The sequence below is a fragment of the Anticarsia gemmatalis genome, chromosome 21, assembly GCF_050436995.1.
Source record: "Anticarsia gemmatalis isolate Benzon Research Colony breed Stoneville strain chromosome 21, ilAntGemm2 primary, whole genome shotgun sequence".
NCBI lineage: Eukaryota > Metazoa > Arthropoda > Insecta > Lepidoptera > Erebidae > Anticarsia > Anticarsia gemmatalis.
The window spans coordinates 381,043-404,635 of record NC_134765.1 but is presented as its reverse complement, the minus strand read 5'-3'; the positions used below and the strand labels follow the sequence as shown (position 1 = coordinate 404,635).

The following is a 23,593-nucleotide window of genomic DNA, read 5'->3' as shown; positions in this document are numbered from 1 at the left end:
TACTTGCCACCACACTCGCGGGAACTGTTTGGATAATATAAATTTGAAAACGAACCCAAATGATGTAAGTGGGAGAGGCGAGAAGCTCAAACCCGAGGAGATCGGGGGCAAGAAGCCCAGCCGTATTGACTGCATAGCATAGTTGCGGAGGGTCGGAGCACGCCCAGTTTTAGCAAGTGTCAGACAATGACCCTAAGGACAAATTCACCATCCAGCTGGCGGACACCATCCTCACTCACCACTAGGCAGTGGTGGAGGTGGCCGACAAATCCGGTCACCTCAAGGGTGACCTTTATAAAGTCCCTCAAAGACGCTGCCAGGAACGTCAAACTGGCAGTGTCGGAGTCGAGCAGGCAGTATGCCACGAAGGAGAATTTGGCGCGTCAGGCCCAGAATTATCGCTTGCAAGAAGAGGTCGATCACATGTCACAGGCAACGGCATCAACCCCCGCGCCAGAAAAACCAGGGGCAGCGTCCTCAGCTGTACCTGCTAACGCATTCGCCACCGCACCGCAGCTCACAGGTCTCCGGACCAAGGAGAAGCAGGGTAAACAGCCGCGTCTTACAGTGCAGTGGCTTCCAAACCGCCGTTCACTAAACCGACGGATGCCAAAGAGTAGCAGCTCGTCGGGAAAAATAGCAAGGCGCCCAAGGCTACAGAAGCCGGCAAAAAGGGCAAGAAAATCAAAATCAAATCATTTATTCATTTAGGTCAAATATTGACACTTATGATAGTCGTTACAATTACTGAATCTACCACTAGCTCGGAAAGGGGGTGGAGCCTTATGAGAAGAGCTAGCAAGAAACTCACGGTTATTTATTAGTCTCTGATCATACCGTATGTTGGGAGCACCTACTAGCATGTGATAATAAGAATATGGGCAACAAGTGAGCACATTGGTTGTGAGCAATATAAAAGAAAAAAGTGACAGTTTTATGATTAACATCAAATTGTATGTAACATCACCTATTTGCATCATTAAGTGCCCATATTTTACAATATTTAGACCAACTGCTACTGAGTTTATACAATTTATGGCAAAGTTCCCTAATTTCAAAGAATCCTAATCCAGCGAGCGACTATTCCCAAGAGCTATTGTCGTTTAGATACTCATCAATTCTGTAATAAAAGAAGGAGGAAGAAGAAGGCGCCCAATCTCCGGGCTCCAGCTGCAGCTGAAGGCGGCAAAAAGCGGTGCGACATATAGAGACGTTATTAGGGACGCAAAAGGACAAAATAAACCAAGCCGACAATGAAATAGTCCGCTTCGGGGTTGCGGCTACGGGAGCTCGAATGTTGAGCTCCCAGGGGTCAGGGACTGGAAAAGCGGATGCCCTGGCCTCTAAATTGAGGAAAGTTATCGGGGAGGACACCTTCCGAGTGTCCAGGCCCACAAAGACCGCGGAACTGAGCATTACAGATCTGGACGACTCAGCCTGCCCAGAGGAGGTGAAGGTCGATTAAAGCCGATTTAATAAATAAAATTGATCAGGACAATGTAAAAAACTAATTTGTTAAAAATGAAAATAAAGTTTAGTTTTTTCATTCCTTGATGGGGCGGAAAGCTAGCGGAGCCCAGGGCGCGCCATCTTAAAATACGCCTCTGCGAGTGACTGCAATAATGCGCGGGCGCGGCGAGGGTCCTAAGGTCAAAGGGCGTAATCTCACTAAGTAGCATCGTATCACGGGATATAGTTACCAACCTTTCATCTAGTAGTGTTTTTGCTGAGTGAAAAGTAGCCAAAACATTTTAATTATAATACTCTAATGTGTTATGTCATCTACAGTCAGGGAAAATATTAACCAGAACACTATAGTTAGTTGTCGTTTTTTCTTTTAAACGTCTGGTCTTAAATAATATAGCTCGAAAAATAATTAATGGTAGTTAGTTACTTTTCGCACAAAATATCACATACAATAAAATTACTAAGTCACTTTGATGAGTTTTCGCATTACTATTTTTTAAGACATGCCTATAGGGAGTAATGCGAAAAAAGTAGATAAGGTACTTTAATGCGTAAGTATCTTTTTCAACAAAGAAGAGAAAAAGTAATCAGGTGACTTAGTTACTTGTAACTCAACTGTCACAAATCAAATAATGTACTTAATTAAGTCTCGCGATTTACATTTTTCTAAATAATTACGTTATGAATACGAGAGTAAGACAGAAATATGGAGAAAAAATTACTGATTTTATTGGTATTTATAAGTTGATTTTGAACATTTTGTTACTTAATGACTTTTCGTTCTACGGGGACGATACATACTGTGTATGAAAACAAATAGATTTGTATGTTTGTATGTATGTACTATTTAAATAGAAAATGCTGCTGTTAAAAATAAAATTGTCAACTGTTTAACTTTTTCTGTTCATATACAGACCTTGCCTAGTGACACACAGACAGACAGCGAATTCTTAGTAGTAAGGTTCTTGTTTTATCCTTTGGGTATAGAACCATTAAAATGGACATTAAGATAGACCCTAAAATTTTGCTCAGGATTGATGTCGAATTTAAATATTTATTGATTTAACTTTGATAAATCTATATTACAAGTTTTAAAAAACCTCTTTAAATTAATTTATTAGACAATTGGCATATTTAAAATGTGTGAAATGCTTGGCACTAACAATAAAATTCGGCAATTTCATTAGAACAAAGTATCAATAGATTCGAATATTTGTCAGAATGTGAGAAACTAGATAAAGTTTACAAATAAACGCATCTCAATAAACCTATTTCCTCAAATATCGTCACGATACATAAAATATTGCAATAACTATAAAATTGTTCTCAAATACTTGTCAAACAGCGCCGCGGTTAAACACTAGTATATAAATAATAAAAGTAGGAGTAGACAGTTATTTTAACATTATTTTTCTAGTAGGCCACGCCTGCTTGAAAACTTGCCAAATTGTGGCAAGTGGCCAATCAGAGAGCAGTATTCTGCGGCCCAGTTTTAACCAGCCAATGAGAGAAGAGTTCGCGTGCGCGGGCGCATATATTTTGCAATTCAATGAGTTGTCTAATTGATGTTTTGTTTGGCATTGATCCGCTTCATTGATGATCTCTTAATGAGATGTTAATTATAATTTAATGTTTCTATTTGAGTTCGTTTCCGGTTGTTTTTTTATTAATGTATCAATTTTATAGTGAAGGATAAAATTGCGATGATATTCAATTAGTCACGGGAGGGAATATAATTTATTATTTCTTCCAATAAATACATAACATCATGCCTGTTACACCCGATGGTGTAGGCAGAGGTGAATTAAATATACCGACGTTTTACCATTAATAATGTTAGTCCCATGTAAAAGTGGACGAGCCTGTTGCCATATACCGAGCAAGTTTCGTAAATCCTTCGATCCGATTGAAAATCTATACTAATATTATAAAGCTAAAGAGTTTTTTTGTTTGTTTGAACGCGCTAGGAACTACTGGTTCGATTTGAAAAATTATTTCAGTGTTAGATAGGGTTTATATTATTATCATCACGCTACGACCAATAGGAGCAGAGTACCAGTAATAAATATCACAAAAACGGGGAAAATTTAACACATTCTCTCTTATGTGACGCAAGCGAAGTTGCGCAGGTCAGCTAGTGTAATATAAAATTAGAAAATACCAATATTACTTCGTCCAATCTGGGAATCGAACACGAGACCACGTAATCAGCAGTCGTTTGCACTATTGACAGTGCGACCGAATTATTTTAAATAAATTTTGTATAGAACTTGTTTTAGTAATTTGGTATTTAAAGGTCGATCTAGACTCAAATTAATTGCAGTTTTATTTACGATGTGATCTTTTACGAGTCACTAATAGTCGTCATGCTTTTCATGGTTTTAAACCGCTTTAGTACTAACAATTGTCTCTGCAATAATTGTAACTATACGTTTAAATTTTTTTAGCATCCACCATTTACCGTGTGTGTAACGAAAGCCAAATTTTACTGAATTCTTGAACTAAATAGAAGCGAAATCACTATTTTGTAGACCGAAAAGCAAATATTAATTGGTTCAAAATTGCGAAATCTCTTACATCTGTCAGAATGGGAATAATCTCTACAATTTAGCTAGTAATATCAGAAATATGTCATTTACAAAGTTATTAATAAGACCAATTTGCATAGCTCTACCACTAAACATCCATACATTAGATAGAGTTCGTGCCCACAAATCATATCACCTATTAAAATTCCGACACCAAATGAATAGCGTTAAAACGTACAACAAATCTCTACATTTGATAGAGCACTTACCGAGACTCTACGTAGAGTCTCATGAAATATATGAGCAGCATGTTAGTACAAAGTGGCATTTTATTTAATAGAGTTTAAATATAAATTGGTAGAGTGCCAAGTGCCAAGAGTCCAGTGCGAGGAAGGCGGTGCCAAAATCTGTGGAACACACTTGCAGATATTGCGATAGAGATGTGCTAACGGATGCTGATGTAGAGACTTTAGATGTGCTAGTAGAGTTAAGCGTACTTGTTTGTTGTACAAATATATTATTCTTTTTCTTGTAGTTTCAGAGTATCATTGTATTTTGCAAAATGCGTTTTTTCTTTATATTTTGATGAAGATGATAGTTTTTAATTGTTCAAAATAAATATACCAGTGATTCAACATCACGATCATTTTGAATCGAGTGAAGGTAACGACACCTTCACTCAATTCAAAATTGAAACTAGGTGTATATTTTATTTTTGATATTGACTTACTTTATGGCTTATCCGTTAACGCTTAAACTAAGAACACACTTGCATACTTCTTTACAATATAGAGATACAACAAAAGCTATATATGCCATAAACTGCTTATCTCAATTTGACTCATGAAAAACAAATCAATTATTCACTAGCTGACCCGCGCACCTTCGCTTGCGTCACATAAGAGAGAATGGGTCATAATTTTCCCCGTTTTTGTAACATTTTTCGTTGTTACTCCGCTCCTAATGGCCGTAGCGTGATGTTATATAGCCTATAACCTTCCTGAATGGGCTATCTAACACTAAAATAATTTTTCAAATCGGACCAATAGTTCCTGAGATTAGCGCGTTCAAACAAACAAACAAACAAACAATCAAACAAACAAACAAACTCTTCAGCTTTATAATATTAGTATAGATATACCACATCCAGTGCAATCAAAACTCTACATCTAAGTACAAGAGTCTGCATCCGCAGTGCATTTGTATCAACGTTTCTCGAGTGCTCTTTGATCTCGCCGATCACTTTGTGCAACGCCGCGTCATCCAGCCTCCGTATCTTACCAATAGTTCTAGCAATAGACACTTTGTGAACTCTACATTTGGTACACTTAAACTAATTTGTATGTTGTATGAATGTGGATGAAACAAATTGTGGTTATAAATGTATGAAACAGCTTACGTCAGACAATAATAGTTCCATTTTACTGTATTCTGTGAATGATATTAAAGAAAATAGAGCATGTATATATAGTCTTATATTCTTCTAGGTTTTCGTTTACGATACATTTATCTTCCTACAAATACCTCAGAGATTATGATTAAAACTTATAATTTAACCAATGGGCGCGATTCACATGTCTAAATGAAAAAAATAGTTACGTTTTAAGTCGTCTACGCTGAAAAACTGCGAACTTGGGAGTTAGGCAATCAAGGTTTTCTTGCAATCGTTGTCGATCGATCGATCGAATAAATAATGTTATTGATTAATTACTGTCGAAATTAATATTTTGCGTAACCTAAGCGCTGCAGGCTATTACGATGATGAGGTCCTCCTCGACGTATCCGTTAACGTTGATCCCATGGATTATTTTCTTATGTGACTGGCAAAGCCAAACTTTGTGGTAAATGTGTAAATTTGTGTGAAGCCATTACATCGCTTACCCCCGGTTTCTGAGGTACATTTAGCGGTAGTTTATCTATTCAAATTCTGTGTTTTTTACCGCTATTGAATAGATAAACTACCGCTAAATGTACCTCAGAAATTGTTAGTTAAACAGTTTAAAACTACCTTCAAATAGCAATTAATCTGCTATATATTGCGTGTAAATAGGTACACATAGTATAAACAAAGAGAGACGTTAATTAGCGCGCCACTCAAGTGTAGCGGCTGCAGTTAATGAGATGAAATAATATGAACCGAATGAATTACCCGCCCCGAGGATACGTGCCTACTGCCTATGTACCACGATACACGATGTATGGAAATGACAGTCGATTACATGTGCGTAATAAATAAATGTAACTTAATAATGTCCTTCTAGCCAATGTTCGGCTACGGCAGCTAGTTTCAGGACATTGTTTAGTGTCCAAATACATACATAATATCACGCCTGTTATACCCAGTGGTGTAGGCAGAGGTGTATGAAATCCACCCACATTTCTGTCCCATGTGATAGAGGTGAACCACCATGTCAGGGCACTAGTAAGGAATATCTATACTATTTAAACGTAAATTAATAAATACCAATAGTACTTTGTTCGACTTGTGAATCGAACCCAACACCTCATGATCAGTAGTTGGATACACTATTCTAGCTTAATTATATAAAAAAGTATGTATAAAATCATGTATTATTTTGATATTATTAGCTTCTGCCGCGACTTTTTCCGTTTGAAAAGACTTCTCAAAATAAAAAGTCTCACAAATCTATCTTTGTGCCAAATTTCATTCAAGATCTGTCATGTCATCAGTCTGTGTTTTTCGTGAAAGAATATTACCGCTTCCACTAACGAAGTATCGTTGTAAGCTTTTGATCGTTCACACGACTGACAGTACGCAATATGTAGCCCACACTCAATTATAAACAGATTGAATCGACTCATTTCATTTACACATACATTATTCAATAAATATCACCTGATTTGTACGCGACAACATATTGTGGACATTTCGTAGCAATTATATCATTTTATTATGAATATACTGAGTTACGAGTTTCGTATTTCATCCCTTATTTTATATCTCTGGGTTGATAAAAAGAGAGAAGGTTTAAATGTTTGATCTCGGTTCTATAATTATGTTTATGTTTAATTTTATCTAAATCGGTTCTACAGTTAAGGCGTGAAAGAGTAATAGACATTTGCGACTATCTTATGAATATAGAGCATGAATTTTTAAGCTTAGGAGTATGGTCAGGGACAGTAAATATCGTTCTGGATGTCTACAGAATTTTGCCCAGCCGTGGGACACTGGAATAGTAAGCCTATAAAAGGATCAAAAAAATAACATTTTACTTTAGATTTCTTGACGTTTTCTAGTGTTACTAAACTTATCTGCGAGGAAACAACAAGTAATCCAAGGAAAAAGGTTTGATTGCATTAATCACTCCTAGCCTAGCCCATGCCTCGTTTGGGAAAAGACCCTTGCCCAGCAGTGGGACAGAAATGAGTTTTAAAATTATTAAATTCCAATTAAATTCTCTGCTCAGTTAATACGCGATAAAATAAGAGTAGGCTTAATTACAATAAAGCTAAAATCACTAGCGTAATTACCAATCAAGCCGGAATCGAACCGGTGGTATATTAATGAAAAGTTAATTGACCGTGAGAATCGCACACTGAAATATCATTGTATTATGTTTATAATTGAATGTGTAATATTATATATTGGGAATACAGAAGTTTGTATGTTTGTGTGCATGCATATCTGTTACTCAATTTTGCCAAAACTACTGAACAAAGTTTTTGATGTGGGTTTATTACCAAACAGATTTTAGTTATTAGCCTTAGGTTTCATACATAAGATACTATTTATCTCTACTCTAGACTATCTGAATGACGTGGTCGGTAGTGAATCTGACTGCCGATCACAAGGTTCCTTGTTCGATTACCTGGTTGGATAAAGTGCTATTGGTATTTTTACAGTGTATATTATAAATATCATTTTCAACATATATGGCACTAGGCTCGCCCCCTATTATATCTACCTTATCTCACAGCGGGTGTATTTCATACATATCTGTCTACACCTTCGGGTATAACAAACGTGATCTTATGTACCTATAATAATTTATATTCACTATTATTATGAAATGTCTTCATGCAGACAAAGTCGCGGGTTAAATCTAGTATGTAATGGCTATTCATTATAATACGATGTTCACGGAATATTGTTTAATTGATTTCGGTTTGGTTATGTTTTTCCTGTGGCTTGGCTCGTGACAATGTTGTTTTGTGCAACGTAATGAAGTGGCACAGATTTGTATCGGCTATTTATTAATTACTACCTGTTTTGCGTTTATAGTGTTTGGTCTGTTGGTAGTAGCGTGATAGTAAATAGTTAAGTAACCCTTATATGAAGACTATGGATTGGTGGATGTACGTTTAACGTCTATAATTATTGTCAGAGGTAGCTTAATTATTTTAAGTACTGAGTACGATAAAACATCAACAACAATTTCTTTCGCGCGTGGTCAATATAGAGGTATAATAACTATTTAAAGGATAAAAAATAATTACAAATGAAACTTATTACATTAGATTGATAATAAAACAAATAACTAAGGATCGTAGCAATTGGCGATCTTTGGTCTCTGCCTACCCCTTTGGGAAAAGGCGTGATATTATGTATGTATGATAAACAATCCTACAAAAAAAAAACATTTAGTATTTACTTTCTATAAATTCGGTGAATATTAAGTAAGTTGACACTTAAAAAATAGTACAAAGTAATCATTGAATATAACTTACAAACTTGTACTAGAGTAGTAACCACTGCGTCAAACATTCAGTTAAAATATATATCCTTCAGTTAAAAAGTAAAAAGTCATAACAAATTAAATATGAACTCGATAAAAATGTGCTTCATTCAAAAAAGAACAGTTCTTTCCGCCGGATCTTTTCTTTCGAATCCGTTTAAATGAAAAATGTACGATTTGAACGAATATCACTTCAATTTTGAATAAAAATCAAGTGCAATTCTTTAATAATCGCTTTTCAATTATGAATGTCCTGAAAACTAAAGCATTTGTTGTGAATATGCAAGTCCAGAATTTTCACGAGTAATAAACAAGAAAGCACAGATTTCGCAAAAAAAAGTTTTTAAACGCGGCGATGAGCGATTGGTATTTTAAGTAATCTTCGGCTCGGTCAAACCATGGATGGGTGGCCGATGCGCTAAGCGTCTCCGTGAAAAGAAAGGCAAGTTAGAAGCTAGTAGATTATCAATTAAGATAACAGACTTTTGGTTATGTCAAAAGACTTCGGACACTTTTGAATAACTTTAACACTAATTTAACTAACGATATAGAAAACTTCCAATTTCTAAAAAATACATTTTATAAGTCAAATCTACATTCACCTACTAAATTGAAGAGTTATCTTGGAATATTGACAACTAATTAACGTAAGACTGATTAGAAAATCTCATACAAATTCATTCATACATAAAAACGTTTAATGAAATACTTGTATTGATAGGCTTGACTAATCTAATTACTATAAAATGTTAATTAAATATATTAATCAGTCTGTTCGTTTGGAACCAATTAAAAACTGCTGCACCGTTACGGAGCGGTATGTGACTGCGGACGACGCGACTTGAGTTCGTTTCTCGGTTTGGGTAAAAAGCAGTGTCGATTATGATTTTTCCGAAACAATACATTATATTGCTTTAAATCTGGTCAGCAATGAACACAACTTAAACTGGCGCATGTGATCATCAAACCCACTACACTCGCAGTGGTAGCAACAATATGATGACCACTTTAACCACTACGCTACAAACGTGGATATACAATACACTTCGTTCCGCACCAGTATCAAAAGTTTGACATTTAAAATTAACCTGAAAATTAGTTTCCATGGCATCCGCTAGGGGCGCTGATGAAATGATTAAAAAAAAGTCGCCTCTCTGCAAATAAATTAACAGATCTATAAAAATTAAAATCAAGTGCATCCACATGCCTCTACTAGTGTTAAACTAATAGTCCAATAGAATCCGGGTTCGTATTTCGAAGAGCCGCTTAAATATCAATTATGTATTAATTAATTAGCCGCCATCGAACCAGTTGCTAACTTTCACTGATTGTATCAATAAACTATGAGCGTTATTTATTACTGACTCTTATCTGTAGAGTCAATGACCTGGCAGGTTAAGTGGCTTTAGTGAGGATGATTTATGGATGGGTGAGCGTAATCGGATTTTGGTTTTGATTTTGAAAGTCTTGTTGCGGAGTTTACCTATTCAATAGCGTTTAAGGTCATATAAAAAAAGTTTTTATAGACGATCCAGGTTTTGTGTAAAAATAAGGAAATAAAGATACTTTCAACTGTTTTCAGTCTCTCACCGTATTGGATTTACTTGGGGCGTTAAAATATGATACAATAAGCTGCATGCTTCAGAACTTACTTTATATATTTCGGCTATCGGTTGTTCTAGTAATCTAGTAGATATGAAATTCATTTTCTAATTAGTCACTGAATGATTTCTGCTGACTATATTGCAGACACACATGTACGATATATCATTATGTAACTTATAATAATTAATAATAATAATAAATTATTAATAAACAAATTTAGATGGATACGGTAGTTCTTGAAAACAAACAAACATTTTTCTTTTGGACAGATTATTTCACGAGTCCAGCAGATTATTGGAAAATGTACCTTCTATAACCCTTTTCATTATAAATAATATTAAAGTACTACGACTAACAAAAAAAGCCCTAAGACCACATCAATCTCCTAATCGTTTGGAACAAAGAAGCTCTGAAACAATTGATTGTAGCCACGTCCCGGGGGCTGAGGTAACGTCCCTGGGGGGTGAGGAGCAGGGAGGGGGGGGCTATCTTCAATGAATAATTGTTCGATTAACGGAGCTTAGTCATTGGCCCCGATCGCCGCTAGCTTAGATAAGCTTAGGGATGGGGTGAGTTCTTGTCGATAAATGACAAGATGAATTTTTGAAGAAGTAGTAGTAAGAACAAGAAGTAGATGAATAAACTTAGACTTCTTTAACTATCAATGCATCATCTGGTGGTAAAATCTTTGGTGGAGTTAGTTCTGTGAAGCTCATATATATATTTTTTAAGTCTGGGTTATTTGCGATTAGTGATCTTATGTTTTTAAGTAACTCCTATACATAAAGTTAATTGAATTTAAATGTTAATGTTGTCATTGTAAAAAATTGTGCAGCGGATAGCTACATACAGCGCCATCTCATGGAACGAGCGCACAACCACCAACTCGCAGAGTGACTCACGCCACAAATTCTGAATCGCGCTATCAAAGTTTGCACTGAAATTCACTATATATACAAGTTCCCGACTAGCACAGTCGGGCAGCCTAGGCCCACCAGGCATGTTTACCTCGCCGGGAGGATCCTTCCTTTGTGTTGGAGGAACATGATCACCTCGTTCCTCTACAATTAGATATCGTTGCATATTGAGCACATTTTAGTTGCTATAATAAAAACTTATATTAAAATTGACAGTTTCATTGGATAATTGAGAAATTACGTTTTTCAGGTAACCTCCATAGGGGTTTTTTCTCACTCTCAAAGACTTTTTAATCTTTAAACCCTAGTCCAATACAAGAATATTGTTACATTACAGTTATAACATACATACACAGACTTCAATCATAACTAAGTCTTGTAACACATCCCTGCGGAGTGTTCAGTTGATCAGATAATTTAATAACGCGAACAATTCCCCACTGAAAACAAGTCAATACCACGTACTCTGTGTACTGAGTACTCTGAACCACTCGGCTACTCTGTAACCGTTGATTTCTACGAAGTATGTGTAAATGTGTAACCGTGGGAGAATTTGCAAACCGATGAAGTAGAAATTATGCTTTACTCTTATTTCTAATTATAGTGAATTATCTTATCTCGCTTTGGTTAGTAAAAGGAACATAAATAATAAATTACCCTACACATATTGTTTAGCATTAATATAAACTTATAGGTGTCTATCACAACACAAATAAACCAGAAAAAAAATACATGCCATTGTTTTTTTGAGTTTTTCAACTGAATTCAACAAAACATAGACTATCTATATTATTATTATCAAAAATAATTACAACTGAGTAATATTAATGTCTCAAAATTTTGTCAATTCTGTAAAGTTTAATTATAAATCTCGTTTAGTAAAAGCCTTTAAATGACCCCACAATCAAGAACAAACAACCAAAAGAATTAAAACCGAAATATTAGTTTATCTATCGATAAATTCTCATCGACAGTGCCCCATCCCTATTCGAAAGCCGTCACTAATAGGGTCGTGTACAGTGATCTCGCGAACAAGCCGGCTGCGACACACTGAGCCCGGCTGCTCATTCTGCGCTGTGTATACCACTAACCTATTATTGTTGTTCTATAGCACAAGGCTGGGGGACATTTGGAACGTACAGTGAACTATGGAAGGATTAAATACACACATTGTTTTATGTTGATCGTTCGTTAGTAATTTTTAAGTAATTATTTTAGTTTTTTTTCTTGTCTCTAAGTATGAGTGACGTTAATAGGAGGAGGCTTTTTCTTTGCAGTGGGTATATGAAAGCTGCATATGATGATTTGAAAATGTTGATAGTAGAATAGTCTTATTTTTTACAAGTTTCAGTGGTGGAGTATAATATTGTTTCCGACACATTCGTACTCAGTTACTCACAGGACATGTTCGCCTAGTGTAGCGCCAGTAGAAATGGCACATAATGTAATAAACAATAAATGTCTTGCAATTTTCATTTTCATTAATGAAACAACCTATTATTTTACAGGTTAAAATAATAAAAATATTTTCATTTTCAGTACAGCTCTTCAAGTTTACTTACACTTTGCACAACATATTGAAATATTTAAAACCACAACGCATTTTTTGATCTCTGCCCACCCCCTCTGGGAAAAAGCATGCTTTTATATATGATTTTTCATGTATGAGACCACAATGCAGTAATCTTCTACACATAGAGATAATTGTGTAAAAGCACTCATTCGTTAGCAGTCGTCACAGCGACTATGAGCTAAGTACCTGGGCACGACATGACCTAATTAATATCACAATACGAGCCGGAACACACATCGCACACTTTTGTCGCAGGGATACGGTTACATGCTGATATTTTGATACCAGCTTATATTATTATTTCATAGTATATTTTGTGCTAAAGTTGTGTGCTTTCAGTCATTTTTTAAAGAAACTCGCGTATTAAGAATTGCTCTTGTGTCGCGGGGACTTTTACAAACATACAAACAATGGGCACAAAGTACAACCAGACCGGAAAACTATTTGTGGATCGCACAAATAATTGTTTCGCCTGGGAGTCGAACCCACGTCCTCCCGACGTAATGGAAGCGGGGTGGTGACCTTAACCTCTGTGCCACGGAGGCAGTCAGAGAATTATTATTTTTGTGTTCAATTCTGTTGTACTAAAATACTTGTGTGTGACGTAAAAACCTTCTTGCTTGGACATTATTATGATTGTAGGGACCGGTCGTCTCCCTGTAAATTTCATACTAAGTTTTTCAGCGGGGCATAGTGCAACGAGCCTTTTTTAACCCTTAGGACTGTAGATTAAATCTATGAAAATGTTATGTATAATATAATGATAAAATATATATATATGATCACTTGTAACCTAACTAAATTGCGAGTACCATTTTAAAATAAATTACTAAATAATATCTACCATAAATCAAAATCTATCGACACACTATCGACATAGTCCCATCCCTATATCTCAACACTAATAGGGTCGTGTACACAGATCCCGTGAACAAAGCAACGTTTATTGATTGCCAGTGTGCACTGCGCCTTATATCATAGCTACGACATCCGCTTCCATTCAACTATAGTCTGTACTGGCCTTATCTATTAATGGGAATTAGAGAAAGATGGATTATAATTTTTTTATCTAATATACAGACACTGATACATGCTGAAAATAAATACATATTATAAATATCGAAGTTTGTCGGTCTATTTTGTCTTTTGGCATAATCGCTGTACTTATTTTGATAAAGTATAATCAAATCAAATCATTTATTCATTTAGGTCAAATATTGACACTTATGATAGTCGTTACAATTACTGAATCTACCACTAGTTGTAGCTTGTAGATAGTGAAAAATAAAAAAACAAAATAATATAGGCTACTTTTTCTTTGATCAACCCTTACTTAGCTGAAATAGGGGACGTAACCTACAAAAAGAACTGCGTACGATAGCTAGTTGCTTAAAAGATTATTATTCACATTCGAATCAAACAGGTTTATATTTAGGACACTTCCTTAAACCAATTCAAATACCAAATAGGAAGGGTTAATTAATTAAAAAGCGAAACCAAACAGCAAACCACAAAAAACAACCCAATTTTAATTACTGTTACATTTCGTTACAAAACCGCAATTCCGACTAAATCATATCCTTTGATATCCAACGATTGTGCACCCCTGACGGGCGCACAAACGCGCAATTAGCGCGCTTTGACATGTAACACATCGCACTATCGGCTCGGACCTCTCGCTCGCACCCGTTATATACGTATCACCTGTCACTGTCGCTCGCACTAATGCGCAATCAATAATAATTATCTTCATGTTTGCAAGCAAGTGGATTGCATTGTGATGTTAGGGTTGAGATGTATCGGGTGCAAAATATTGGGAAAAGGACTATGCAAAAAATCGTCCCATATCATCAACAGATGCCAAACATATCTCATTAAATACATCTCGACATTATGATTATTTTTTACTATGGCGACATCACTGTAGGATATGGGGTTATCGTGCAATAAAAAAAAATGTTATACTTATACAGTTTTATTAAGTATTAAGAACTGAATTAAAAATGTACTATTTAACTAAAAAAAACTCGAGAGAGAACAGCCGTAACTGTAACATATTAATAAACACAATAGCCGTAACATATTAATAAACCGAAGTGAAACTGGCAGACGTGCTATTGAACAGTGGTATTGCACATGTCTAACAGGGGCGCGTACGGTTGGAAGTTGTGCCCATATAATATCAATTATATGGTATATGGGCAAAGGTCCGACATATCGACTTTAATCTACCAGCGGCAATGTTATCGACTATTATAATAGATGAATAATATAACGTTATTTTTGTCTGGATAATAGTTCTGTTGTTATCAAGTATCTACTTGCACAATTGTTTTTGTGTTATTAATACTTAAAATGTCTAGTTGAACAATTGCTTTTTGTAATTATCGTCTAAAATGTAATTTTTTTATATTAAAATAAAAATACTTTATTTTTGTCAAAAGTCTTTTTAAAAAAAAAACCCCGTCGAATTCCGAACTAAAAAATTGGTACTGACTTTTCAGGGGATGTAATAATGATATTGAAACTTGTCCCATGTCTGTTGATGGGATGGGACACTGCCCATACATTTTTTTGCATGGTCCTTTATTGTTGTTTATCTTTGATTAAAAATATGATTGTAAATGACGTTATTTGGTGTAGGCTTCTTTTATTTGACAAAAGCAAGGAATTAAGGTATTAACCTGATTTATGTTTGATGAAACTTCAGTTTATTATGGTAGTACTTATCCAAGTTTAGTCAAAAATATAACTCTGAAACGAAGAAAGGTTTTATTAACAATTAAATTTTCTCGATAGTAAATGCAGTACTTAAGTGACCTTCTCTATTTCATGAATTCGAATATTGAAACCTCATAACATTTCATTGTCACGAAAATGATAATAGAAGAAGTTTGTATGGACAGAAGCAAAGGGCATTTTTAGTCCTTTTAAAGGTATAAAGAGCGATTTTTATACATAGGGATTTACTATCCTACTAATGTTATAAATGCAAAAATTTGTAAGTTCGTATGTTTGTTACTCTTTCACGCAAATACTACAAAACCGATTACGATGAAATTTGATATGTAAGTAGCTGAAGACCCAGAATAACAAATAGGCTACTTTTTATTCTGGAGTTAGATTGGGATCTACACGGGAATAACAAGTTATGGAAGGGGTTCCACGCGGACGTAGTAATAACATAACATGATCATGTATCTCAGTGGACGACTTGTGTACGTCAAATTGATAGCCACTATGCAATACATCGCTGCGTTGACATAACGTGTTAATAACTATAATCTAAGGGAGGAAACAATGTACAGCCGAGTGGCTTTCAAATAGTTGACAACTGAGGTACGTGATACCTCTCCTGGATGGCTTTTAGTAAACATTATATTGTCTGTTTCCATACTCTACGTCATACGATAAACGTGTAGTATGTCGTTCCCTAGAGGCCGGTCTGCAGCAGTCAATTTGTCTCTGCGTTCAATTACTCAATCAGAACCGCCTCTAATTGTCCTCCGTTATACCTTGTATCATACACACTACATATCTCTATGTTAGGTTCTACAACAATGTGTTATAACAGGATTAGGTTTAAGTGTACACTGGCATACAAATTATGATATAATATTATTTTAATAGGAAATCTAACTAATTAAAAATCTCAATATTTATTTATTGACGTCAAATACTAGGTCACTTATGATGGTCAATGATACAGAGAGTGAATTTATCGCCAGTTCGGAATGTAGGGATATTGAGAAGATCTGGCAAGAGACTTCTGGCGACTATTTCTTATTCGATAATGTAGAATCAAAGATCAAATTCTAGGATATTGTACAGCAACAAAAGTTTTGCATATGTAAAGAGCGTGCGTTTATCATCTATCAGAACTATATTTAAGTATAGTACATAGTTGGATTTACTGGATTTCTTTGGTCTCTACCTTCCACCCTTATTATATACCAAGGCGTGATATTATAAATGTGTTTAAAACTATCTACTTTAAACTCCACTACACAAAATTAACACAATTTTCCAGAAACTCAATAGACCGTACGAATATTTAACTTAACTCATATTAATTAAATCATCGCATTACAAACAACCAATTAACCAATTCTCAGTGTGCCACAGCCTAACATCAAGCTGTAGACACACTAGGCACAGAGTCAAATGTCACATGTTACCGGGATTAATTTGTGAGCCAATTACACAATCACACACAGCCATGTGTGTGTGTGTGTGTTCGCGTGTTTGTGTGTGTGTATGTAATGGACTGCGGATAATTCATCGTTGTTTAGCCTTTGATGTGTTAAGATTATATTGTTATGTTTTAAGTGATTAAATTGCGTGGTAAGCGTCGTTTTGTAAGGATTGGAAGTTGATGGGTGACTGTGTTTGAGAGTTGTTCTATAAATTAGGACAGTAAGATTCTAGGTGTTGTTGAATCCTGTAGTTTAATGAAATGTCTTCAGTTGACTTAAGCCATTTGGACTACTCTTCAAACATGGTTTGAAGACAAATCATTCGGGATTTAAGTATCCTATAAACAAAATTATATGTTGATAGAAATTAACTATTTCTATTTTATAGTTAGAGAAAAAAAACTCACCGGAATAAACCTAGTATTATATGAAAATACATCCCATTTAATAGAAAAACATTAAGAATTATGTTACTGAAATCGAATGTTGAAACTTTCGCATTTTAATTGTACCATACTTAACTTCAATTAAATACATATAAATATTGATAAACAGACAAATTAATAAACATATATTCTTTATAATAAACAACAATAGCACTGAATTAAATACTATATCGCTTTCAATGGGGATAGGCCGATTTTATTACTAGGGTTGACACTTTTAGAACTATTATTTTCGATGTATTTTTTTAATATTTTTTTCTCATAAGGCTCTACCCCCTTTCCGAGCTAGTGGTAGATTCAGTAATTGTAACGAATATCATAAGTGTTAATATTTGATCTTAATAAATATACTGATTTTGATTTTAAGTTACGCGCTCGGTAAATGGAAAGGTTTTGGTGCTTACAAACATACAAATTATCTTCTTATTAAGACTGATTTTAGCATACCTTCAGGTGAAATTAATATAAGATTAAAATTAGTGGAAAGTCATTTTAGTTGTAAGTAAACTATTTGTAATCATGTTAAAATATATTAAACACAAAATAAATAGACTTATAAATAAATAATTTGATTTGACACAGACTTGGGGAACCAAGTAAATGTATAGTTCTAAATAGAACACTAGATTTTATTCTCGACTAGCTGACCCGCGCAACTTCGCTTGCGTCACCTAAGAGAATGGGTCTAAATTTTCCCCGGAATTTTTAGCCTATAGCCTTCCTTGATAAATGGGCTATCTAATACTGAAAGAATTTTTCAAATCGTACCCGTAGTTCCTGAGATTAGCGCGTTCAAACAAACAAACAAACTCTTCAGCTTTATAATATTAGTATAGATAGATATAAAAAACCTACAGTTATAAATATATCAGCAACCCTATTAACAAAGGATGTTGAACAACGAGCTAAAAGGTTATGAGTTCAAATCCGTCCGTAATTGGTATCTACCTGTTGAACTATAGCGTTATATAAGTTTATATGTTTTATTATTAACATAGTAGTTTAATAAAATTGCTATATTAACTTGTATTTGTTAACAAGATATTTTTATTTGTCAATGTAAACAAATATATGTACATAAACTTACCTTTTGTAAATGAGGAGCAGATCTTTAAATACATTAGAAAAAGTTTTTTCGATGCGCCGAAACAAAAATAGTAATTAAAGATGAGTTTACCACTCAAAATGATACAGATAATTTAACTCAATAAGTGGCATAACACATTTTAAAGGTACAAATATCAAAAATGGATTATATCAAGGCCAAAAAACTATGCTAATGTCTTTTCTTTTTCAAATTCACAAAAATATCGATATGTCAACTATAGATAGTGTCCCACCCCTAAGTCCCCGAGGCCGGGATCGATCAGCGCGTAATTAACTGTTTGTTAACCGATACACTCGCAATGTCATACACACACGATCATACACACCCATACACATTCATACAAGTTCATACACAGCCATACACGTCCATACATGTTTAGTTTAACTAATAGACACGTTAGTCTGAGACTTGATTTCATTTGATACCAAGAATGTGACTGAAATGTAAGTTCACTCAACTTAACTGAAATTACTTCAATATCACTTATGGAAACCTGAAAACAGGGGTTGTTTTCAGGGTAATGTTTGATAGGCTGTCTAAGAGATGGTGTGTAGAAAGATCGATAATATTTTTTCTGCTATGTTGAGACACTGGCTGAAATGTCTTAAGAGTATTAAGTCTATTGAAAATGTTCATTTAGGGCTGTGTTTTAAGAGGACGTATTTCTTAAAAAACAATATCCAATTCAACAGACTATAATGTATGTCATTACAAAATAAATTTAATTTTCAACAAAATAATAAAAACCTTGATGCAGTTTACTATTTATTTTTATAAAAAAGATGTTCTGAATGCCCAAACTTTATAGCAACCTATAATACGTTTATTAATAATGCTTTTCTCTCAATTCCAGGTAAAAATCTGGTTCCAAAACAGAAGAACGAAATGGAAGAAGAAAGACAACGTGTCTAACGCAGAAGTAGCAGAAATTAAACAACAAAACAAGCCTTCAGAAGAGAAGAAAGAAGACAGCAAAGAAGACCCACTAGCCTTAGACATGTCCAGAAAAAACTGTAACAAAATACTGAGTGAAAAGTTAAGAAATAACCCGAAAATCAGTCAAATGCTCCCCAAACCTAGAAAAGTGGAAAAAGGGGTTATTTTAGAAAGTATCTGCGATTCTAATGATATAGAAAGTCGTATATCTATTACTAAAATTACTAATAAACTTTCTAGTACAGATTTGACGGGGGATGGAAAAGTGTCAGTGAAGAGTTTCAACCCTGAAGAGGTGAAAGAAATGAAATTTGATAGTCTGAGTAATGTTGAGATGTAATTATTAGTATAGGGGTTGATTTGGGTCAAAATTGTTTAGTCAGAAGTTTGGCTTGAAATTTTCTGACATGAAAACGCTATAAAGCTGAGCAAATGAAGGCATATCATTGATTTTGGTCACTGTTATTGTTGCAAAAAACGGAATTGATTTAGTCAGAGTATAACCTTTTGATATTTTTGCAACTAATGCTTATTTGAAATTAAACACATACAATATATATGTTACTGTAAAAGCCCGAACGGTGGTAAATCCTAAGATTTTCCGGTATAACCTAAGATTTACCAACTCGCAATGGTAAAAGTCCGAACAATTATTTTATTTCGAACTTTTACCTATATTCACTTGATGATGTCGAGATGTCTCCTACTGGGTGGTTAAAAAAAAATAACCACGAAGGCTAAGGTGGGAGCTTCGCTTCGCTCGCTCCCACCTTAGCCTTCTAACCTAACCTACCCATGTCGCTTTGCCCAAAACTCCTTCTTTATAACTATGTCACAGTATATAATTATACCGTGAAATAGTTATAAACATAGTTATGAAGGAGGATTTTTTTATATATCGTAACATAGTTTTTAAACTCTAGCTTGTTCGGACTTTTACCATTGAGAGTTGGTAAATCTTAGGTTTTACCGGAAAATCTTAGGATTTACCACAGTTCGGGCTTTTACAGTAACATAATATATATATTTCGGATTTTATCGCAATAATAATTGGAAGTTTATCAATGCAATATAATCAGAATTGTGTGTGTGATTTCAAAAAGTCTGCATATTTTGGTGACTACGACAACTTGATGATATCAAACTAAAAAGTTAATATTGTCAGTTAACAACTCATTCTGTATCTTTTACTGAAAAGTTAAAGAAAGGCTCCATTTTAAATAATAAATTGCACACCCAATTAAATAAGGTATATTTTGTATGTTGTTAAATTGTAAAAATCATAAGAATGATCAGTCTAGAAGTTGCGAAACTGCCTTAAATGCTTTTGAATAATGTGTTTAAAATGGAGCCCAATTTTGTAAATATAAATATTTAAGTTTGTGTGAGTAAAGTTTGTTTTTTGGTACAAGATTTAATTATTTGTGTACGTAGTGTAGATAATAACATTTTATTTCGGTTTGATGTTCGATAATAACTTTAGATATACAACGCCATCTATGGGACAAATCTCAAAACTGTATACGGGTGTTGCCAGATTTAAGAATTAAAATTAAAACAGAGGTAATTTAATAGCTTTTGTATAAGTACAATAGATGGCAGCACTAGTTATTTGTAAGTTTTAGGTAATTTTCGCAGTTTTTTTTCTTTTACAGTGATAATAATAAACTACTTAATTGTGTGTTTATTAGTTTCGTGCAATAATTGTATAGTGTTAGGTTTAAGTACTTATTTTTAGTGTTTTTCTGCCAAAATTTGCTATTTTAGGGAATCATTTTATGGTTGTTTGTGAGTCTGTTTGTAACAGGAAAATAATAATTTACTTTCTTCGAAAATCTCTGGATAAAATAAAATGAAAAAGTGAATAATTTTGTTAGGGAAATATTAACAATAAATGAATATAAACTAGTTTAAAAACATAGTTTTGCTGCTTACATAAAATAATATAATTTATTTACCGCCATACGATCATACAGTAGTATAAAATTGTACATTATTATAATGCAATTAAACCGATTATGTTATTTGTATTTTTAATATTAATCTAATTGTTCATAGCCTGATAATAAGTCGAAAATCTCACAGTGTACAAATCCTTCTTTTTTGCGTTTGAAATTAAATTTTGATCAACTGATCGAGTGAGTATCAAAACGCTATATTATATTTATCACTACAGCTAATTAACAATTCGTCAAGTATAATATTATTATGATTATGTGGCTTATTGCGAAAATACTGCAATCGGAAATGCTTTATCGAAAACAAATATGCAATTGAAATTTTGTTATGTATTGTTTTTGTCACTTATTATATTATGCTACATATTTAGCTAATAATATGAATATGTATACGATTCAACTGTATATGAAATATATATTTTCAATTTTTATATAATGTGCTTTGCAATGTCTTCCCTACACGCTCAAACTACTAAGATTAACCTTTCTGGCAACCGTTTGATATAGAAAACATTTTTTTGGATTAAGAAATGAACTTTCACTTTCATGGCTCAGTGGTTCTAGAAGTTGCAGGTTCGATTCCTAACGTTATTGGTGTGGTCGATAAATTGTGGTTACTGGTCTGATTTGACTTATTTACAAATATACTCTAACAATTAACAGACTAACAAGTCTAGAAACGAGTATTAGTTGCTGTTGTAACAAAGATTGTGGAAATCGAACCCACCATCTGCGCAGTGATCACGAGGAGCTGACCATTTTATATCAGACGGTAGCGCTGAAAAGATTAATCATAGGTTTTCTAATTCACAACTATGTAATAATATCTATAATAATACAGACCTACCTACACTTAAAACTGTAATAAATAAATACAAACACGCTTCAATAACATTATTTAATTAAATGTACAAATATCAAATTAGAACAATACGTCGATATTTTTGTAAGCTATCCAAGAATAAGCTATAAAGCTCCAATAATTAATACTAATCATTGATATTAACTTACTTTTATCTTGACAAGCAAAATTTTGGGTTTATAGGACAAATAAACTTATTATCATTTAATTAATTACCTGACATATTGTAATTAATCAATAAATCTCTATTTTTCGACGATAAAAATATTTCACTGATATATTGACAGAATTGAATTTTCTGCTGTATGTAACTATTTAAAATGGCTTCAGGCAAATACCAGTCACAGTAAAAGTATCAAAAATATTTACATATATTTGTCTTCCTTTTCTGTTTAATCTATGGCTGTCCCACTGCTGGTCAAGGGTCTATTCCCAAACGAGGGAAGGGTTAGGCTTTGGGTCTACAATGCTGGCCAAATACTTTTACTCCTAGTAAACGTAAAATTAAATTTGTTTACTGAGGGAATGCACAGTCCCCAACCAGCACTTGGCCAGCGTGGTGGACTCGAGGCCTAATCTCTGCCTTCCCTTTTTTCTGCTGTAAAAAACAAAGGGTTACTTTTTTTAACAAAAACACCCTCTTAACTTATTAACTTAGCTATAACGCCCAGGTACAAACTATAAAAACATTGTAGAAAAAGCAATAACTAAAAAAAGCAATTGAAAATAAGTTTTATTTGTCCTATGCATTATACGAATTGTTTATAAACTTATGATTTGTAAACGCATCAAAGTGTTGTTATAGTGTGTGTCGATTGTAAATAGTGTGAAAACTTGTACATTGTTATATTTAGTGCTAGCGTTAGTGTCCCGACCGATGTACCCCTAGCTCTAGCGTACGTATAGTCAGAATGAACAAATAAATAGTTTTCCATTAAATTCTAATTGTGTTTCATTATAGCGAACAATACACATAAATATGCTACAGTTGAAAATGGCTATTAAAGCAATTACAGAACGTTGGGTTCGATTCCCGGGCCAGACAAAATGTCATTGAGTTCTATGATGTGCCCAAAAACCCTTTAAGGGCTGTTGCCTACTGAACGGAGAACTGGTACCTACATGGCATGAAATCAAATAAACTAAGTAATAGTTACAGACAGACAGACATTTTCCTTATTGATGAGGGATTCCTACAATGAAAATAAATCTTAGAACATAATAAATTGCGTGTAACGCCATCTAGAGTATTTTATTCGTACCACTACAAGTACCAGTCTGGTATGCTTTGAGCTTTCAC

General features: G+C 34.1%; 1 protein-coding gene across 2 annotated transcripts in view; it reads left to right on the top strand.

Moving 5' to 3' along the window:
- The window catches only part of NK7.1 (homeobox protein NK7.1), an 86,294-nt gene extending 63,062 nt beyond the window's left edge, over positions 1 to 23,232 (top strand). For both annotated transcript variants that reach the window (XM_076128502.1, XM_076128501.1), the window contains exon 4: positions 19,391 to 23,232. In XM_076128502.1, the coding sequence (XP_075984617.1) occupies positions 19,391 to 19,813 (423 nt within the window). In that variant the 3' untranslated portion in view covers positions 19,814 to 23,232. The remainder of the gene's footprint in view (positions 1 to 19,390) is intronic.
- The last annotated feature ends 361 nt before the right edge of the window (positions 23,233 to 23,593 follow it).